At 39.1% G+C, this 23,364-nt stretch overlaps 1 protein-coding gene across 1 annotated transcript in view; it reads right to left on the bottom strand.

Annotated features, from left to right (window-relative positions):
• LOC124363454 overlaps positions 1–17,188 on the bottom strand; it is a 63,095-nt gene extending 45,907 nt beyond the window's left edge. The window contains exons 1-4 of the mRNA XM_046818703.1: positions 17,035–17,188; positions 12,740–12,812; positions 8,283–8,348; positions 6,038–6,188 (exon numbers count right to left, since the gene is read on the bottom strand). Of these exons, the coding sequence (XP_046674659.1) occupies positions 6,038–6,188; positions 8,283–8,348; positions 12,740–12,807 (285 nt within the window). The 5' untranslated portion in view covers positions 12,808–12,812; positions 17,035–17,188. The remainder of the gene's footprint in view (positions 1–6,037; positions 6,189–8,282; positions 8,349–12,739; positions 12,813–17,034) is intronic.
• Positions 17,189–23,364: the final 6,176 nt, after the last annotated feature.

Raw genomic sequence — 23,364 nt, forward strand, 5'->3', positions numbered from 1 at the left:
AATCCCAAAAATGCCTTTCCAAAGGCCACCTGACACCACCGGGGACTTCTGCTCCAGTTGCCCAGCTGATGGATCCAGCTACTTCTGAGGCCAACTCTGGAACGTCAGGCCGTCCCGCCGCGGGTCTGCGGAAACGACAAGCGGCTCCAGCTCCGACTCTTCCGCCGAAAAGCCGACGGACGGACACCAACGCAGGCGAAGACATGGACGTCGAGCGAGGGCCACGCATTCCTCCCATCATCCTGGACGTCCCCAAAGGATGGGCCAGCCATGCTGTTACCATCAAACAGCTGGTTGGGGGCGACCTGGAGGCAATCTGCACCGCTCGGACGCTACGGCTGAAGACGAGCACCGTGGCCCACTTTCGGCAACTACAAAGGTACTTACAGGAACAGGGGCTGAAGTTCCACACTTTCGCCATGACCACTGAGCGCCTCCTCAAGGTGGGTGATCAAAGGTCTCCCAGCCACCCTATCGCCGGAAGAGGTCGTCGAGGCTTTCCAAGGAGATGGCTATGGCATCGTGGAGGCCAAGCTCCTGAAGACAAGACGTGGACAACCGACCAGCCTATGGCTCATCACCCTCCGTGGAGGCGATGGGCTCCGGCCTCCTACTGATGTCTACACCGCACGGACTCTGTTCTTCTGCAGGCTGGAGGTCAGGAAGTACACCAGGCCTAGTGGACCAGTCCAGTGCCACCGATGCCAGGGGTTTGGGCATAGCTCCAGCCACTGCCACCGTGAGCTCCGCTGCGTACGATGCGGTGATAATCATCCGTCCAGCCTCTGCCCGAAGGAAGCTTCAACCCCGGCCAGATGCTGCAATTGTGGAGAGGCCCACTCTGCCAACTACCGTGGGTGTGTCACCTTCACAAACGAGAAGCAGCTCTCGTATGCTGCCGTTGCCAGGAGGGTTCAGAGGCCTGTACCTTCCAGGATTGAGCCTCCTAAGCCTCGAGAAGCTCCTGCTCCTGCCCCTCCTGCCACCGTAGATGACACCGCGGAGCCCTCCACTGAAAACCGGGAGGAAGACGACTTCGAGATGGTAAGGCGTCGCCGTCATCGCCCAGCTCGGAAGCCGGAAAATCGGGGGGCTCGTTCTCGTTCAACTCCGAAGACCTCAACCTCCGAGACACGTCAACCCCTGCCTCTCATCAACTAGAGAACCCAACAATCGAGGACACTCCTGCCCCTGCCAGACCAGCACTACCCAGGCCCACACCGAGATCTCGTGCTGAGCCACCTAAGCCTGCTTCCAGCCCTAAAGTACAAGCCCAGCCGCCCACACAAAACATCACGCCGACTTCTCACCCAGCTTCCCTCCTGCCTCAGGATCTCAAGGTAAGACTAAATCAGATTCTTTCTCAGCTGACCAACATAGTGGCGTTGATGTCACGCCTCATGGACATGTTGTCCGCCACCGTCCATGGGTAAGCTGAGAGTTGTCAGCTGGAACGCCGACGGGCTGGCAAACAAGCGGCTGGAACTCGGTCAGCTACTAACTGAAATGGATGTGGACGTCGCTCTTCTACAGGAGACTCACTTCAGGGCGACAGATCGCTTCAATATCCAAATTACCAGATACACCGCACCGATAGGCAGCTGCAGAACAACCGACCCGGCGGAGGCTCGGGGATCATGGTGCATCGGCGAGTGACCCATCGTCTCCTGGCAGCAGTCCCTGCCCCAGGAGCTGAGATCACCCGGATTGCCATCCACTACAGCGGAGCCGAACTGGAGATTGCCTCCGTCTACAATCCACCTAGAAACACTCTGCAAACTCGCTGCCTTGATGCCCTGCTGCGTCCTGGTTCCCCTGCACTTGTTGCTGGGACCTCAATGCAAAGCATCTGGACTGGGGATGCCGGAACACCAACTCCAACGGCAGAAGTCTCCACCGTCTCCTGGACAACCGACTCCACATCCAACTACTGACACCTGAGGAGCCCACGCACTACAATCACAATGGACGGCACCTCCCGGACATACTGGACATCGGTCTAGCTGGCTCGCTGGACGGACACATCGAGGTGTTTGCAGTGTCTGATCTCTCGTCAGACCACGTGCCAGTTGTCTTCGACCTCTCGGACGACGGAGCGCCATCATATCCTCCTACTCGTCCCACCAAGATCAACTGGCACCACTTTGCAAACCACCTCGCTGACAGACATCGGCCACCACCAACTCCTGCCGAGTCACCGAACCAGCTAGACCTACAAGTACACGACTTGACTTCCATCCTCCAAGAAGCTATGACGGCCTCGTCATCTCCTCTCCCGGACTGACATCACTCCACCTCTACCCGAGGAGTTGAGAGAGGAGATTCGCCTTCGTCGCAGACTGCGAAGGGAGTATCAGCAGTCCCGATGTCCCCACGCCAAGCAGACCTTCAACCGCCAGGCCAGGAAGTGCTCTCGTCTCCTGGCTGAACACAGAGCGGCTGCGTGGGATGACTTTGTGGAACATCAAGCTGACGGTGGTGTCGGCGGCATCTGGAAAATCTCCAGGGCACTTCGAGGGGAGAAGAAGACCAACCGACCACTTCATGGACAGCGTGGTATTGTCTACTCCCCTGGAGATCGAGCAGAGGCCTTCGCCGACACCATGGAAGACCAATTCTCCCCACACGCGGATGTCTACGACGAGGACACGTGCGAAATGATTGAAAACTTCCTGGAGGAATACCAACCTGACGAAGACGACCTACTGCCCACTGTGACTACACTTGAAGTACAAGACCACATTCGCCGCCTTCGCCCGAAGAAGGCCCCTGGCCCGGACTCCTTAGGAACTCCAGCATTGAAGAACCTGCCGGCTTGGGTGATCGTCACGATCACCTGCATCTTCAACTCATGCCTACGCCTGGCTCACTTCCCGACCACCTGGAAGGATGCCAAGGTGATCATGATACCCAAGCCCGGCAAGGACCCTCTCTTCCCGGAGAACCACAGGCCGATCTCCCTCCTGCCTGTGCTCTCCAAGATTCTGGAGAAGATCGTCTTGGTGAGATTCCCTGAGGAGTTCTTCACGTCTATCAGGACAGAACAATTCGGCTTCCGCACCGGCCACTCCACCACCCTTCAGCTTCGCAGAGTCCTGAACAACATCACCGGAGCTGTAGCAAGGAAGCACCACTCCACTTCGGTCCTGATAGACGTGAGCAAAGCCTTCGACAAGGTGTGGCACGAGGGACTGCTCTTCAAGCTGTCATCGTCTCCATTGCCTGGCAGGATTTTCCGGCTGCTCCGCAGCTATCTCCACCTCCGGACCTTCTCCGTCAGCGTTGCCCGATCCACCTCCACGACCCGCCCAGTGACATCTGGTGTGCCACAGGGATCAGTCCTCGGCCCGATCCTGTACCTGTGGTACACAAACGACTTTCCGGTCGCTCCGAGAGTACAGCTCTCCCTGTACGCGGACGATGCGCTCCTCACGGCCACTTCTGCCAACCTGAGGATGGCTGGGTTCTACATCCAGCGGCAGCTGCACCTACTGGAGCCCTGGTTGACCAAGTGGAGGATCAAGGTCAACGTTGACAAATGTGAAGCCATAAACTTCACAAGGACAAGGAGACAAGCGGACGGCCGTCACCTGTCACTCAACAGCGACGACATACCGTGGAAAACTTCAGTCAAGTACCTGGGGGTACTCCTGGACTCCAAGCTGACCTTCACACCCCACGTCAAGAGGATCTGTGGCCAAGCGAGGAAGGGCTTCGGCAGCATCGGCCCCCTGCTCAACTCCACGAAGCTACCGACCAGGACGAAGGTCCTGCTCTACACGGCTCTGATACGACCAGTGCTCACATATGCGGCCCCAGCATGGTACCACCTCACCTGCAAGACCGCAAGGAGGCAGTTGCTCGCTGTCCAGAGCGTGTGTCTCCGGCGGGCCACTGGGTCGCCCTGGTTCGTGAGGAACACCGTAGTCAGGGCTTCGTCCAACGTCCCTACCATCAGGAGCTTCGTAGAAGGCCTGACATCGAGCCTTGAGGAAGCTGCAGAGTCCTCACCGTGGGATCACATCCGTGAGCTTCGCGCCCAGGAGGTCCCCCAACTGCGTCTTCCCATGGATGACTGATGACATCGACTACAACTTCGACTGCACCACGACACTTCACCCCACTGACAGGTAGCGAAAGCTACTAGGGCTTTGACCCTCGAGACACAAGGCAAAAGCCTAACCGGCAGAGGCCTTGAAAGATGTGGGGGATCCACCCCCCACAGTCACAGCGACTTGGACTTGGACCTGAGCGTCTTACTCGACAGAGGGCAGTCCGAGCGCTATTTTACCATTTATAGCATTAGATGAGTTATCTCTTATGTAACTAATACAACCAAAGGTAATATTGATTAAACAGTACATACTTATTTCCATAGAGAAGCGATACAATACATACGCTGTTAATGAGCCGTACAGGTTGGAGATAAGTCTACAGTAACAACGTTCGAATCACTACTGTTGGTTCTCCATGTTATAATCAACCTTTCATCACAGAAGAAGTTAACATTTAATAAAATACTAAAATATTTTTTAAGCTATTAATTTTATTGCCTCCAGGAATTTGTATGCTATGTAACATTAGCTTCGTAACATAAATAATATATCTAAAAACAATAAAACTGTAGACGAAATTAATCAAACGTGTTCCAAAGGTCAGAATAAGAATTTTTCTAGAACATATTTTTTTACATATTCACTACTTCTTTTGAACATTCTTTTAATAGTAACTACCATACACTGTGTCCACAAAGTCATCTAGCACCTGTTAAAGCTATACTGTTATTAATCCAGGTCTATAAAAACATATGTAACATACTCAATCATACGTGAGTGAACAGCTCAATTATTTTCACTTTTGCCATCTAGTAATGTGTGGGTAACGTTTTTATTAAAACAGTCATCATTAGCAACTCTGCAATGAAAATTTAAATGTGTTTGTGGCTAGCAAGGTTTAATTCAGTGATTTCAGTGCAACTTGAGTCAATTTTATAGTGAAAATATTGAACACTTCATGCAACAAATCATTCAGAGTTGTGTTTTAATCTGTTATTCCAGAAGTCCTGACCAAAGTATGGGAAGAGATCAAAGTTCGCTTGGACGTCTTCGGGGCCATTCATGTTGTTAATGTTGATCTCAGATAAATGTCAATTGCGGTTTTGTCCTGAACTTGTATCACTATACATAACCACACGTGTGGCTGCTGGAGCTCTTGTTTCAATGTGTTCAATCAAACAGGTAGTATCCTTGGAAACCTTTCGAACCATATACTTCGTCCCAACAATATATGAATCCGGGCGCCACTGGCTACACAGACAAGTACAAACTTGTGCATCAAACACGATTCTTCTCTACACGGTATCATGCATAACTAAAAAAAAGCACAAAAATGAAGCTACGCCACTTGTGCTTTAACGGACTCATTTGGACCATGATACACAACTTTCCTCGTCAGAATTGCCATCATGAGTGTTTCAAAATGCATTAGTGCAGAGTCTCTCGCTGTTACAATATTGCTGATTAAACATAAATAAGATATAAGATATGTACACATCTCTATAATAGTGTTAGCAAATAGGGGTCCCTGCTGAAGGGTCAGGACTAGCCTCGCACACACGCACCCACACGCTCACGAGCGCAGAGGTTTGGGATTAGCCCAGCACCTTGCGGTTTTCCGTCCCGGATATTTCAGACTCATGACTAAGCAATATTTTGTGGCAATTTCAATGTATTACACGTCGTTCTATACCATCTTTCTCGTTATGGTGTTTACAAGCTTTATACACTTATCACTCTAGGATAAAATTACAAACAACAAAAATCTGGGTTTGATTGGGGATGTGCACTAGGTCCTACACTTGTGTGTATTTGGGGTCTGCGAGTGTGTTAGTGTATTTTCCACAGTCTAATTTAGAAAACTCAACATCTCAAACCCATCTAATTCTGGACGTGACAACACATTACGTGTTCTCAGTGTTAAAGAATTGGACGTGACAAGAAGAACTAAATTGTCCTCATATATTTTCCACGATACTTACCACGATGGACACGCAGTGAGCATAGAGACAACCGATGAATACGGCTCCCACCAGGCTGGTCCAGAGTCCACCATGTTTGAAGGCCACCGGCATTGACAAGATCCCTGATCCTAAACTTCCTTTGATCATGTGGGCCAGGGCTCCAGTAGTGCTGTGCAATCACATACAAGCGGTTACTGTTAAAAAGATCTTTCATACAAAGAATGTAATAGATTTGCTAAGAGATGTTCTACATTCTCCAATAAGAGCACCCACCACAGAATCACATCCTCGTCCAGTGTGAATGTTACTGGAAAACGCTTTATTTCTCTAGGTATTATTTTGAATAAAACCAGATCATTTATATTTATTACAAAATTCACATTCTCTTAAAATTTTCTAGAAACATGTGACCAATTGTTTTAGAAAAATCTAAAATAAAACTTGCATGTTTTCATTTTCATGATAAGGTAACAGTCAAGATACGCTCCTAAAGCACAGCCCACGTTGGATACAAAGACAAGTTGAAATTTGAACTGGATGGAATCGAAGGATAATTTAACTAATTACAAGAGTAACTGAATGGTAGCCTTCAATAAGACCAACCAAATAAGACAAAAGTGATCAAACAGAATAGAAAAACCAGACGTATTCTTGAGTAAAAAATACAGTGTTTGGTGGCCAGAACAGTACAGAAGTAGATAGACTCGTAGAGATATCATAAGGAGTATTCGTCAATGCACCAAGTCCGCGTAAGTAATAAGACATTTAGAATGGGCATTATCTTATTGACTAGGTAATTTGGCACAAGCTATAGAAGCGCTTTGTGATCCATATGCATGTATAGCCTTAATTCAGCGGACTACCTGATAAAATATGTTCTTCCAGACTGGAACTACTATGTAAGTTGTGTTATCTATCAGCTGATGTCTGGAACTAACTGATTTTTGCGTCAGCTGGCCGATGATATAAACGTGTGAAATAAACAGACATGTTATTCAGGTCGAAGACTGACCCTTTCCTGGTATTTTCTAACTAAATCAGCTGATGTCTGGAACTAACTGATTTTTGCGTCAGCTGGCCGATGATATAAACGTGTGAAATAAACAGACATGTTATTCAGGTCGAAGACTGACCCTTTCCTGGTATTTTCTAACTAAATCAGCTGATGTCTGGAACTAACTGATTTTTGCGTCAGCTGGCCGATGATATAAACGTGTGAAATAAACAGACATGTTATTCAGGTCGAAGACTGACCCTTTCCTGGTATTTTCTAACTAAATCGGCTGATTTTGAAAGATAAAAGAATGAGACAAAATATTAGAACAAACTCGTCAAGGTTATTTTGAAATCAATATGTTCTTGGAAAAGACTATAATTGCAGTTTGGTGGACGATACTTTGAGATGTGAAGAAGTTCTCGGCAGTTGTCACCACACAACAACCACAAATTTTTGTTATGGTCATTGATAACCAGCACGGACAGAACGCGGAAATCGCAGGAGCGTATTTCTTTGCTTGGAGAAAAACGCCTTCTGTATACAAAAATGCATTCAACTTTAAAAAATTATTTCTTTTGAAAAAGTTCACATAAACGTTTGAAACATCTATATTTTCAAGAAATGAAATACCAAGTATAGTTCAATTTGATCACGTAGCAGCTCTATTTACCTATTACCTATTTAACCTTCAGACTTTCGCTAAGGAACACGGGTTCTGATTAGTCACATCGATTCAAATTTACCCCATTCCAAAGGCAGAGAGGGAATTAGATACATGCAAGAGAATCCTGAATTGCTGTATTTGTGCCAAGGATTTCTGACTAGATACCCTACTCGATCCTAATCCTAACCCTAATAAAACCCTCATCAAATGTGATATCACATGCATGTATAAATAATATATTTCTTACATCTAAAAAACTAAAAATATTTTTGAAAAATTATAAGTTTTGCAAATAATTTATAAATATTTGAGTATTTTGTTTGTAATTTAACTTTTTTCCATAAGATAATTTTTTTAAATCTTCACAACCTTTTGCCCTTTAGAATTCGTATATTTATTTATCAGGGATCCATATGTACGTTACACTTCATATACACATTAGTTACCTACATTGTATATTTTCTACATTTAATGTAGAAAGTTTCATGAATTTTCGGCATAGATAATTATGTATAATTTCATAGTAACCCTTTTTATTCCATAGCCCAAAATATTGTACTAATAAACATTTTGAGAGCTAAAATACTCATTTTAAACCTTACCTCAGTGGATGTGTTACATTTCTGTGTTTCCATGGCTCATACGACTCCTCTTGGAATGTACCAAACCTGAAAATTGAACAAGATGATTTCTTTTATATTCCCCTGTAAAAATGCTTATTCAAGATGAATTTGTAGACCATTGTAGGATTATAGATTGTGACTTTCAAATTCACCACAGAACACGCTTGTTCTGTCTCTTTCAAAGTACTCCATTGAAATCTCCCTCCAATCTCTTTCGACCATTTCACCACAAAAGAATACATTATATAAAGACTGTTTTCAGCACTTTTCAAAACAAAAAAATTATGATCATTGTATTGGATGGCTACCTACTATAAACCAAAACATGGTTTATAGTAAAATTGGCTTACTACATTGTATTAAAGGCTAAGAATAAGAATAATTTATTCACACAATAGAACTCAAAGGTTTTCTGTGCAAGTCAAAACATCAGTATCAAAAGTAATTATAAAAAAGCAACATAACAGCATACAATTTAAAGGTAAAACAAAATAAATTCTTGTAACATTTTTAAGTTATTCCTATTGCAAAAACAATCGGTCTAATCAAGACATGGGTATCAAGAGAGCCTCGCGGAGACTGTAGAAAGCCTTCCCGATCAAGTAAGTCTTTAAATATTTGTTGAAACTGTTTAAATTTGTTTGAAGTTTTATTACATTTGGAAGTAAATTGTACAGTTTAGGACCAAAATAAAAATTGAGTTTTTGAAAAGGTTGATTCTGAAACGGTCTGAAATTAGGTAATATCTGTGCCGTGTGTTATGATCATGATTTAAATTTGGAAAAATATTTTTATTTTGATAATCAAACATTGTCGAATGAAAAATGAGAAGGCAGACCAAGGTAAGGATCCCACTAGATCGGAAACGCTCTCTACAGCTCTCATCTGATCTCATTCCCCAGACGACCCTCAACGCTCTCTTTTGAAGCAGTAAAATCAATGACTCTGATCTTAAAAATGCAAATTTAATTGAAGTATTGCTTTATCTAGAATTTATTTCTTATTTTATCTTCCTAAATGACATTATAAACTTCTAGTTCATAGTTTCAGCCCTGAATTTACTAGTAGTAAAATAAAAGGTTTTAGAAATGCTTCGGAAAGGGATTGTTAGTGATACATGAAGGACTCATCTGCATTTGCCAAAAACACGGGTTTCTCCTTTGAATTAGATTCTTATCATCCCTCATTGCACTTTTTGCTCAGCTCCTAATGACTAAAAATATCCTTTTTATTTTTTCAAATATTTGTAGATTAGTTATTTTAGTCAGTTCATCTTCTCTGCCTTTGACAGAATTGATTTTTAAATACTGTTTAACCAATTCCACACATCGCCTTCTTCATGCACAAGTTTTTTTTCCTTTCAGTGTCAGTTTATAGTTGAGTCGACATCACTTCCCCTGGCAAATGAATTAGCCAGCTACACTAACTACATGGCAGCACACTGATTTTTTCAAGTCAATTTAGCTCAAGATGGCCTCTAAATCCTCAGCGTGTATAGACGTGAGGTCCCTCTGCGAGGACTTCATGGAAATGAACAATGATAAACTATGTAAAATAAATAATCATGTACTAAAGACGGCACATTTATATGTCGGTAAATAATTATTAAGTTCTAAACCCCTACGAGCGACGTCTTCCGCCTCGGCGTCTTTGTTACTCTAATCGGTATTCTCGTTGCTCGTTAGTTTCAGTAGCTACACGTTGTGCCGCACGCTCTTGTGAAAGATTTAAATCATGAGACCTTTCTGCTCGCATAGTGTTAGTTAAGAATGCTTAACTTTAGCAGTACGCGTGGGACGAAGTTATGAAATAGATAAATAGATTTAAATTTTAAAGGAGTGAAATAATTCATCAACTTGTATTACAATTCAACTTTCCTTTCTGTTTGAACCTTCGTTACTTTGTACAACAAATTTTATTTTTACTCTTTGGTGTTTCTGATGAAACATCAGTTGTGAGGTATTCATCAATGTTTATTATTCAACGTCAGTTGTCATCTACCAGATGTCATTTACTGATCTCAATCTAAACATCTTAATGTAAACAAAGAAATAAAAAATAAATAAATATTAACTTTTGTAGCCGTTTTTCATTGCATGGAAACACGGATGAAAGAACGTTTTCTAAAAATGAAACCTAGCTAGATCGATTTATCGCCCCCGAAACAACCTGTATACAACATTTCGTGAAAATCGTTGGAGCCGTTACCGAGATTTATATTATGTATAAATATACAAGAATTGCTCGTTTTAAAAGTAGATACGATTTAAAAGTATGCGTCTGTCAATGTGTAAAAACAAAAAAACTCTAAAATATAACCGTAACAGCTAAGAGTATAATACATTTCCCTTGCTGATAAAGGTGAAAACAAAATCACCTTCAAAGGTTGTTCATTTCATTTTCGTTGGAATTTGAAACAAATCAGGAAACAATCGAAAACGCTCGTCAACACCATTTTCTGCCAAAACACTCACTGAGAAAACATTATCGTAAGTTTGGAAAACACGTATATGTATGACACTATTTTATCCCGCCAAAAAATTACCTTTTTTCGACACCAGAGTATCCTACGTGAACAGGGACGTTTTGCGTCGGACTCTGGTTAAAATACTTCTCAAAATTCTTTGTCAAAAGGTTCTCTGTTGTGGTACAATTCAATATTCGACGTTCTAGATTTTTCTGCTCTGTGTCACAGCAAGGAATCCCACAACGAAGAATTAAACAGCAAAAATTCCCACAACCTAGGCGCCTTGTTGTGAAGACACTGAATTCCTGGCTATAGGACCAAGCCTAAATAAAGACGCTGAAACATGTTGTTAAGCATCTCGTACATAGTATATTCTATGGCGTTTTTTTTTTATATTACATTCTAAAAAATAAGTGCCGATGGCTGAGTCGTCTAAGTCGTTGGACTTTGAGTCTGAGTGCTGAGTTTGTGACCATTGCACTTTTTATCAGTACAATCAACCTCGTACTGTATCGACTCTCCCCCTTAATCTGTTTGATAAGATCCTCGCACAGGCCAGTGGCCCATGAGGACGGGTAGAATAAGGATTAAAAGGGGATGGCCTCTCTTTAAAAAAAAAAAAACAATTGTACATTATATAGTATTGTCAATGTTTGAAAATTGTTTTAAAGGTAGATCCCTATTTGGTAATTTTTACTGCAAAACTAACAATATACAAAAGTGTATAAAATATATTTTACATGCAAAAACTAAAATTAATAGCGATAGATTTAAAATTTTCTATCTAATTTTTGTACTCTAAAATAACTTTTTTGCAGTGTAAGTTTTCCATTTTCAGACGGTTTTCAATTCAATTGCAAGTCTAGAAGTGTGCAGTATTTTTAAACTGCTATCACAGTGTTTTAAAATTTGCATCTCGGTTAAACAAAAATGTACTTTACAGTCTATACACAAATACGTCACTAAGCTAATCTATCATAAATAATACATCTATATTATTATTCCTGTATTTCGCAGATTAAATACATAATGTTTTCGTGAATATTTCACAGATTTAACGTAACAAACATTTTGCCAAAATATGTATATCTCACCTTTCAGGTGTTGTAAATCTTTGTCGCTAGTCTCCTCTTGTAATCAAATGTAAGACAAATTTCGATTTTTAGAATGGCGACTTGTTTATTTCAAGTAAAATTATATTTTAAATCAATATAAATTGACGATATGTTCAATTTTGATATTCTGGACAAGTCATAGTATCAAACATGGATGGTTTTTGTCTATATTATTCGATGTTTTTTTATCAAGAAGTATTAGTTATATATAGTAATTCCATTCCTGTCAAATACACGGGTGGTCAGGTATGACAAACTTGTATCCATAATTGCAAACATGGGTAAGGGCAAAGTTATTTGAAAAGGGGGGGATCAGGGGGTTAAAGCCAACCCCAAAATTTTGAAAGACAAACATTTAAAACTTGCACACCATTGCACATAACCAGCTGAGATGGTATGGGGAGGGTTGATTCAATTGTGAATGTTGAGATTAGATCCCAGTTCACCTTCCTCTTAGTGCAACTTCTGGAGTCTGAATTCTGTAACAGCTTGACAGCATTCAGATTTTTAGACGCTGCACTGAGAGGAAGGTTGAACTGGAGATAAATTCAACATTCATGTTGTACCTATTAATTTGTTTTGAGGTAGGACACATTCATGAGGTCTTAAAGTTCATGAACTTCCCAGGGGAATATTTCGGAGTCTCCCTATTTTGGAGGGTATTTTATAACTCCTGAACATCCCAGTGCGCCAGCCCCTCCGAAATAATTTTATACACACACGCCACTGATTGCAAACTTATTTTTTCAAGAATATGACTGTGACATTTTATATTATACTTTTTATTATGAAAAATAAAAATGCTTTAAAAACATAATAGGTATACTTTTGTTAATTTATGATAACATACTCACTTTGTTTGTGATACCTTACGGACGGTCTTTGTAGTTGACTCCTTCTCTAGTTGTGCTTTTTCTGCCATGAAATCTGTAAACGTTTTGACATTAAAATATAAAATGCTATCGTAACATTTAGTATTAAAATATAATTTAATCTTTAAGAGCTAAAAATATGAGTACGAGACTAGTGATTCCGTTATATACGGAAGTATCTGTTAAAGACAAACCAAAAGCAAGTATTACCTCACCATATCAAATAGTTTACTATTACATATGTAACGATTAGACTAAATGGTTGCACAAACTGGGAATGTTCTTTTGTTCACTTGACTTGGAGTGTCTTTTAATGTTAGTTAGCTTCCGGTCTTGCTCCATAGTCTCCTTTGGTCTCACTTGCCGATACAGAATATTGACTTTAATTCATAATAAAACAATTTACAAGTACAGTAATTGAATATAAGGCAATAACATATATTATTATTTAAATGCCTTTGTAAAATAAGGTTAAAACTGCAATAGACCAATTAGACCTAAGTTTTTAAACACGTGCATTTTAGTAGAATAGTTCCCTTTTTAAGTATATTATGAATAAACAAAAAAATATATACTGTTTCATATTTTATATGTACAGCCTATTTTTCTAACCAAAGATTTAGCTCATAGTTTGCACCAAAACAATAAAACGACGTTACAACAGCAATCGCATTCATGTTATGCTTTCCCACTCTCTTTTCTGATTCCCATACATAATTGACATTCAGTATAGATGACTACTATTATTCTGTTCATTCATTGGGAATTTTATAGAAATCACTAACATTTTGTTCAGAACCTTAACATACTATTTAATTGAATATTAGTAGTAAGCAATTATTGTTTTACAAGCAGGTGGACTGGTGGACATTCGTCCTTAACACTTTCACGATGACGACTTATTTCCGGACTTTTTTTATTTCCCGTCGATATTTTTAATGATAAATGCCAAAAACTGTAGCCTAATCGTTTTTTAACGTTAAACGTCTAAGCATAACGAGAATAGTATGTAGGCTTCACAATTTCGCGCAAAACAAATTATTTCAGTATGGTTTTTTTTTCAATTCTTCTCCGTGTACCTCGAGAATTACTAAAAACATTAATTTACCTTAACAATTAAGGTAATTAAGGGTTACACGATAGCTCGAGGTATTTATTTAAGCGCGGGATCAAATTTAACACACAACAAAGACAGGTAATAAAACAATAAAAACGCAATAAGGAATTTCATAGCAACGTGTACCCCATAAGGTGCACGACGCGCTTTACGACAGCCTCTTGTGTACCCATTCAGGAACACGAATTAAAGATCGTGTGTACCCGATGGAGTACACGTCGTCGTGAACGTTTTAAAAGACATATTCTTTTATTTCAGGTTGTTCATCGATATTTTACAACACACAAAGAGACAAAATGTCAGTGTGTATATCTCTTATTGTCAATTACACGCCTACAGTAAGAAAGGATAACGGGGTTTTGGACGTCTGCCATTCGGTACCAAAATAGAATACTACGTTTCGAGGATTAAGAACTATCCTTTTCTCCAGGTGTCAAAAGACACATATACAAACATTTAATACTAGTTAATTTCTGGCGATCAACCCACCCAAGTCATGGTTAACAACGGAACATGGGCGGAGAAAATTCAATATAAGAACCACTGTTATAACCCAAAATACTTTTACAATATCGTAATAACCAAACCAAAAATGCCACCTAAACACTAAAAAAATATCTAGCACATAAAGCACAAACTGTTCTTTGGATAGGGAATATACTACAGACGAGACAAAAAGACCAGTGGATTTGAGTTACCGAAAATAGAGACAATATTAGAAAAGTCTAATATTACTCATAATTATTGGTCTCATGTAAAATCAAAATAAAACACCGTTCAGGTGATTTTTTTTTTATTTAAACTTACTGAGGCTTACTAAAATGGTTCACAACTTAATTGATACTATTCCAAAAATCTCAATAAATACTGCCCTAAATGTTTACGTACTAAAGGTATTTGACGAACTTCTTCATTGATTGCAGGTTTGGTGTAATAAACCCCATAAAATGAAATTTAGTGTCAATCAGGTGATGTAAGGCTCAGTGTAGTGGGTACAATGGTTGTCGCAAGATAACCGGATCAAGAGATTTTAAAAATGGAGAAATATGTCCGTTGGAAATAAAATTTAAAAAATAAATAAAGAAAGAAAGAAACGTCGAGCGTGGCTGCTGCTTGGATGGGTGACCGCTGAGCTATCCTGTCCTTGCAAGCAGCCCGCCTACCCGGCGCCATTGGTAGTGGTTCGGAAGTCACCTAAGCCGTTGGTCCCCAGGAAAAGTGTTAGAGAGGGCTTCAAAGCCCTAACTTCGCCTGGTGACATAAGACATCTTTACTTTACTTTTTTTTATCTACATAGGTGTCCATTCAGTTGCTCCCTTAACTAGATATATTACAAATGTACAGATATTTTGTAGTAATGTTCATTACAGTTCATGCAATGGATGTGAAACTCTGCCCAGCAGTGTTCGTACGTGAACATCACACGGAGGTTATGGTACACCTCGAAATACGTAAAACCTGTATAATGGTATTTATCGACATTATTTGTGAATTCCAACTACAGAGATGCCCAAAATTGAACTTATCTAAGTTTCTGAGTACGGCTCAAAAAGTTGTGTCTACTTACATTCCCGTTAATCGTAAAACTAGCTGTATCCGAAACTGTGACATTTGCTAAGATATTTTGTACCTGCTCATCATTGTTTTACAGAATTTATTCTTGTGTCCAAATCGCTTTCTAAAAGTTTAACAATAGATTTTAGTTTATACGGGTTATGAATTTGCTTATAAAAACTGTCATTTAAATGGTCGATCCCCCTTTACTCCATAAATTCAAGAAAAAACAGAAAATCTTCAGCCTTATCAGGTTATCAGTGGTAGTTTATACCCCGAAAACTTTAAAAATTTGGGAAATTACTTATTATTATGTTTAGTTGGTGCAGCTCTTTCTGATGTGTGGGGCCGACCAAAGTCTGCCAATACATGACCTAACTAGACACATTACTGAAGTACGGAAGATATCTCCTGATGTGTTATAAACGATGTAAATACATCATCATCAAACACATTTCATGTGTTGCAGCCAATGGATAAAGCCTTACTACCTATGTCAGCATCTTCTTTTGCTTGTCTATACATCCAGTACAATTCCCATTAGTGACAATTTTGTATTATGTAAAGATACTAACGTAAATTTGCAAAAAAATTCTTTTAGACTATCATGGCAGCACTTTTTGAGTAAACAATATTTTATATGATGCGAGCTTTCTTGATCTTTTTCATAAAATGTGGGTACTTCTTGTACCACAATCATCACTCCCTCAGAAAACCGTTAAAAACAACTTGTTTTGGTTTTAGCCTTTGATCGTTTGACCCTTATTGGGTTTACAGTATGCTGCTGTGTCACAGGTAAGAATCGATGATTTTTTTAAACAAGTCTACAGATTTTCTGTTTTTTCTTCAATTTCTGGAGTAAAGGGAATCTATCATTTCAATGAGAATTTTCACAAGCAATGCATAAACTAAAAGTGAGTTCTCATGACACTGTGATAGTCATACATATTAACCATTTATACCATTGTCTATTTAATTCATAGCATAGATAGCGATGTATAAATGTTTGAAAATAATCCCCTCCATAGTGTGGCCTATTGACCATAAAAAGATATCAGTATAAAATAATATAAAAACACACACTCCCTCGAGCAAGTTTCAGCAACAATTAAAAGTGCTAAGGTGACAAGATATTATCAATTATTAAATGTACTAAATTCAGATTCCACAATAAATAAATTTTTATTTAAAACTCACTTTAAGCTTATTTATTCTCATATAAATACATTTCATTCATATGAATTTGACATTGCTAATTATTAAAACATTTTCCCCTCTGTATTTACTGATATTGCTTTTTTATTACTTTGAACCGTAGCAGTACTGTACCTAAGACTTTAAGTAAATGAAAAATTGTTTTAATAAGTAGCTTTCACCCCCAAAGGTAAGAAGTTAAGAATATTCACAATAAACTAAATTTGTTAAATTTATTTTTTACGGTGGGAATGAAGATTGGCAACTTAAAAAATTTTATCAGAATGATTGAACTAACTACGTAGGCTAATCTGCATGAAAAATATTTTTAAGTTTACGATGTCCATCTACGCCCATAGCGATATCAGAAAAAGCTATATCATTGTTTGTTATGGAGATTGAGTTTACTTACAGTAAAAAGTTGTTTGTGTGGAGAAATCTGTAGAAAAACAATGTAATCTAGAGTGTGTACCTTCAAGGCATAGTGCAAATTAATAGTTATAAAGATAATAGCAGACTCAGGATCAGACTACTATAGATTAGTTGACTGTTGTCGAGTAGTAGTTTACGACCTTATTTTATCTAGCGGACCTCTAAGTTGTGACTTATCTCCATTAGATTCAATTATGTTTATTACGTTCCATTTAAAGAGTATCAGAGCAGTAAATTGAATGAGTTTCAAGGTTGGTCACACTTTTTTAAAGTAAACGTATGCATACACTTCTTAGTTCCTTACCTGGTAGCTGTAAGATTTTCCAGAGAAGTGAATATCTTGATTTTGATAAACTAAACATGATGGATGATGGAATGCATATCTATATCCTAAATAATGTTAACAATTCCATTTACATTATGATCTAATTATTTATATGGTCACTGTAAAGAATTACATACGGGACTAATCTTTATATTGAGTAGATGCAAGATCTTACTAAAAAAATAAACCTTAGATCAAGAATAAAAGTTAAGATGGTAATTAAATGGCAATTATTTTATAAAATTATAAAATTGCATATTCAAAACCAGTACACGTGTACCTAGCTTGTAGAAAATTTTGTGTTAATCGGATGACAATTTCAAGTTATGAATGTTAAAAGTTGCAGTTTGGTTGAAACCGGTATCTTTCTTCGTCCTTTTCGACAAGAAACTTGTTTATTTTTTTTTAGTATATTGAAACAGCTTCCATTATTTTTATATAGTAGTTATTAGGAGATAAAATGATCTTTTAATGTACAATGTTGTGGCACCACTGGTTTATCAAATTAACCCAGCCGTGGCCAATCTGTTTCCGCTCTCCTTCTTGTCTGTGACGAGTTTCCATAATATAAAAATGTCCTATATTTTAGTAACGGGTTCGGTATTTATTAATATTACAGTGTTTTCATTGATCCCGTCATAGTGCCTGTAATTGTTAGTGATATTAAAACCCCCATTATGATGAAACATTACAACTTTTAAACATTTTTGTCATATTTCAAAATGCAGAATGAAGTAAATTACATTGTAATGTAACTCCTGTAACTGTATCTTTACTAGTTAGTTTGTGATTAAAATTCAAACTCGGGTAGAAAGTCAATTTGGAGTTAAAACAACTTCTACCTTGCAATATAACATTTAATTGTGATATTCCAGCACGCCCATTGTCCAAACTGCACTGGCACTAATTAATTACATTCACTTTCCAAAGATGTTGGGCCACAATCTTATGAAAATCACTGAAACATTGAGGTGGTTTTGCTGACAGGGTGGAAAGTTTATTGGCACATTATTTTAATCGTTGCTTGTTTCTATTTTTGGTTTATTAACATACTTGGTTATTACAGACACTAACCAATATAGGCTATTTGTTGAACAAAAACGAATAATTCAACTACTGTATATAGCTTTCAAACTCCCCTAATAATTAAACTTATTTTTACGTAAATCATGGCCAGTGGTGGTGCAGCTCAGTAATGAGTGGTTCCAAGCTCCAATAACTTTGAATTTGTGTTGGATTTATGGTAATTTTGCAGTGTCCCCACAAATAGTAAAAATTGTCTATGTTCTGAGATTTTAAAAAGGAACTTGTTACTACTTTGTTCTACCAATTAGGTGTGCTCATATAAAGGGTGGTCCATCCATAATGCACGATGATAATATTGTTAGTCACACCTTAACGTCAAGTATTTTGCCCGACTTAATTTGACATTTTTTGTTTCAGTGTTCGACAAATTCAACCATGGAGAGGTATACCATTGAGCAGCGCGTTAAGATTGTTGAAGCATTTTACGAAAATGGACTTTCAAATCAAAATGCATTTCGTGCACTTCGTGATTTTTTTTGGTCAGCATAATCGACCAAATGTGTCCGCAATCGGGAGAATTGTGCGCAAATTTCAGCAAACCGGATCTGTAGGAAATGTGAAAACACCTGTGCGTGCTCGCCCAGTTCGTTCTGCGGAAAACATTGGTGTTGTTCGCGATAGTGTGGCAGAAGAGCCGTCAACCTCGACTCGTCGTCGTGCGCAACAATTGAACATCTCACGAACATCACTGGTGCAAATATTGCATAAAGATTTAAATTTACACGCTTACAAGGTTCAATTAACTCAAGATCTGAAGCCTACTGACCATTTCAAGCGTCGTCAATATGCCGAATGGTTGGTTGAACAGACAGAAGTCAATGGTAATTTTTCAAAGAAAATTATCTTCAGCGACGAGGCACACTTTCACCTCAGTGGATTCGTAAAGATTCGTAAACAAGCAGAATTGCCGCATTTGGGCAAATTAGAATCCACGAGTTATTGTTGGAAAGCCGACGTATCCAGAAAGAGTGACTGTTTGGTGCGGTTTATGGGCTGGCGGCGTCATCGTACTTCTTCGAAAATGAGGTCGGCCAAGCAGTTACCGTGAACGGTGTTCGCTATCGTGAGATGATAACGGATTTCTTGTGGCCAGAAATTGAGGATAGGGACCTGGACGATATGTGGTTCCAACAGGATGGTGCCACTTGCCACACATCCAACGAAACAATGACTCTTTTGCGCGAGAAATTCAATGGCCGTGTTATCTCACGTCGTGGTGACGTTAATTGGCCGCCACGATCATGTGATTTGACACCGTTGGACTTCTTTCTTTGGGGATATTTAAAAGAAAAAGTGTACGTCAATAAGCCAAGACCAATTCAAGAGCTAAAGGATGAGATAATTCGGCATATTAACGACATTGAGCCTCAATTATGTCTCAGAGTCATTCAAAATATGGAGCATCGGATAGAGGTATGCCACCGAAGTCGGGGCGAACATTTGGCCGATATATTGTTTCACACAAAATTGTCATAGATCCTTATATCGTATTAAAATATATTAAGATAATTCTCTGAAAACTCTTTGTTTTATTTACAATTTACCTCGTGCATTTTGGTTGGACCACCCTTTATATCACACAGATAATATAATCGTCAACGGTTATGTTACGATGGGTCAAAGCCAACATCAAAGCACAAAGCGTTCACTTATAACGAAAATACTGGAATTTTCCCATTAATTCACAACCACAGCATTCACATTACTTCTTGGTTTTCGAAAGGAATGTCAATATTTTACAGTTAGCTATTATCTCGAGGGATATTTTTCATTCGTGTATCAGCGTGGTTGGAGTCATTACTGTCTCTCCGTTCACAACAGATTATTTCAAATAAAACAATTACTACTCTTTCCTTTATATCAATATTATGAACTAAAAGAAACAGTGGCATGATATCGATTATAAACTGATTTCCCGGAATAAACCTCAACAATCAATGGCGATAATGCGGCACAGGATAAACATTGAGAAACGATTCTACCTTATTTTACATTGTTAAAACAGACCAGGTTGATATAAACAGGTCATGAACAATAATGCTTATGCATCATAAGTATGTAGAACAGTGGCGTAGCGAAGGGGGGGGGTCCAGGGGGGTCCGGACCCCCCCCCGAAATTTTAAAAACATATTAAAAAATAAAGCATGGGGCAGGAAAAAAAGGACAGTTATCATTACTCTTGTCTACAAACATTAAATTGATTGATTTCACTGATTGAAGTGACCGTTGTTAAAAAATATTATTGTCCTTTCGTTTAAATCATAAAGTATCAAACGATACTTTTGGGCTCGGCCTTTCGAATAGTGTAGTGTAATCACGGTATTTCTATAGGGCGCGGTCACGTGACGTCGCAAAGTAACCTGAACCGTAACACGGCGAACAGTTTAAATTAGCGACCACTTCGTTCGTGGGGACGTAAAGTGACTGCTTAGAATTAAGTTACGACGTTCATTTTTAGGTGTCATTAAACTGTAAACGTGTATATAATTATCGAAAAAAATCACTTTCGGTCGGATAATACACTTGAAAAACTCTACTGATTAGAACTTCAACTAATTTGGACTTCAATGATTGAGGTAATCGTGGGGTTTTCGATTGAGTTAGGACGACGATTTTTGTTATCATTAAACTGTACACCGTAGGCCTACCTATATAATTATCGAGAAAAAATATCACTTCCGGTCGGTAAATACCGAAGAAAAGCTCTCTACAGATTCAAGTTTTGACGATTTTGGATTTCATTGGTTGAGTGGTTGAGGTAAAAGTGGTACTTAGGATTATGTTAGGACGGTGATTTTAGGTATTAATTCAACGCCGACTAATACATATATAATTATCGAGAGAAAAAAAAACAATTAAATCACTTTAAATTAGCGACTTTTTTCCTATGGAGTCCCACAGGGATCTATACTTGGACCAGTCCTTGTTCCTTGTGTACGTCAGCAGGCTGAACTCATCGCTCCTGAGAGGGGAAAAAATGGTCCAGTATGTTGACGCTGCATTAAAGCTCCAACAAAACATGAATTAGAAATCATTTTCTTTTTAGAACTGAATTCATGTATTCAGTTTTTTTTTTTTTATTAAATCTGAGGACCAATAACTCCAAATCGAATGCACTAAATTTCTGTTTTGCGGTAAAGAGAGATTGAGGATCGCGCTGCTGTGATGGCGGACGATGTCCTCATAGAGGAAACCGATTCCACCTAGTTCCTCGGAATGTACCTTGATCGAAGTCTGACTTGAGACAATCATATTGTAAGTACCTGCTCAAAGGTTTCCTTCAGGCATTTATGCTATACGGAACCTTTCAAAATTTTGCTCCCGGATGTACTAAAAATGGCCAACTTCGGCCTTGTACACCCCATCTAACGTACGAGTTGAGGCTATGGGGCAGCTGTTCTAAATACAAATTTGAGCGAGTATTTAGAAGTCAAAAGAAAGCTGTCCGCATCATTTCAAAATTGAAATCCCGAAATTCATGCAGAGATGCCTTTAGGGAACTGGGATTGCTAACTTTGCCCTGTCTCTACATCCTCGATGTCGCCCTGTACTGCCGATTTAAGTGCGAGTTGGTCCGGGGCAGGGACGTTCATCAATACGGGACAAGAGGCAGGGACAACCTTCGGTTACATCCGCACAGAACAGCCGCATTCAAACGTTTGCCATTCGAGGTTGGTGTTAAGTTGATCAACAAACTCCCTGATGAAATCAAAAATTTGAATGAACCAAACAAAATTTTAAAGCTCGATTGAGACACTTTTTGGCGTCGAGGTGTTTTATTCGGTGGAAGAGTTTATGATGAGCCGCTGGGATGAAATTTAAAGTAATTCGATCATCCTCTATTTCTGGTGGTAAATTTTAGAAGAGTTTTAAACGTATGGCTGTAAGTATGTATGAGTCTTAGGAATGAGTGTGGACTGTGTATGAATGGGTATGAATGGGGGCAATTTAAAATAGATATACATATTTCTAAATAATTCAACTTGACGATTGTATGCAATTTTTATAATTGTTGACATAATAAAAAGTATTATTATTACCTCCGGTCGGAATATACCTAGGAAAAGCCTCTACTGATTCAGATTTTGACGATTTTGGATTTTCACTGGTTGAGTAGTTGAGATAAAAGTGGTACTTAGAATTATGTTAGAACATTGATTTTAGGTATCAATTGAACGCCGACTAATACCCTATATAATTATCAAAGAAAAATTAAAAAAATCGCTAATACACCGGAAAAACTCTACTGATAAGAAGTTCCGACTACTTTGGATTTCACTGACTGAGGTATTATTTCATTTTCCTTAGTATATTCCTTAGTATATTATTTTTTTTCTAGATAATTATATATTTATTAGTCAGCGTTGAATTAATCTCTAAAATCAAATGTCCTAACATAATTATAAGTACTACTTTTACCTCAACCACTCAACCAGTGAAATCCAAAATCGTCAAAACGAATCAGTAGAGAGCTTTTCTTCGGTATTTACCGACCGGAAGTGATTTTTTTCTCGATAATTATATAGGTAGTTCGAGTACAGTTTAATGATAACAAAAAATCGTCGTCCTAACTCAATCAAAAATACCACGTTTACCTCAATCACCGAAGTCCGAAGTAGTTGAAGTTCTAATCATTAGAGGTTTTCAGGTGTATTTTATTTCCGACCGAAAGTGATTTTTTCCGATAATTATATGCTCGTCTACAGTGAATGATACAAAAAATTATCATTATAAATCATTCATAAATACCTCAATCAATGAAATCCAAAGTGCCCGAACTTCTAATCAGTAGAGTTTTTCCGGGGCATTTTCCAACCGTTTTAGTTTGATCTGTACCCGAGCAACGCTCGAAAATCGCCCTTCTTTTCTAAAGGGTTTTCGGCCGTCAGTGGCCCAATA

Source organism: Homalodisca vitripennis, chromosome 5, assembly GCF_021130785.1.
Source record: "Homalodisca vitripennis isolate AUS2020 chromosome 5, UT_GWSS_2.1, whole genome shotgun sequence".
In the NCBI taxonomy this organism is placed as follows: domain Eukaryota; kingdom Metazoa; phylum Arthropoda; class Insecta; order Hemiptera; family Cicadellidae; genus Homalodisca; species Homalodisca vitripennis.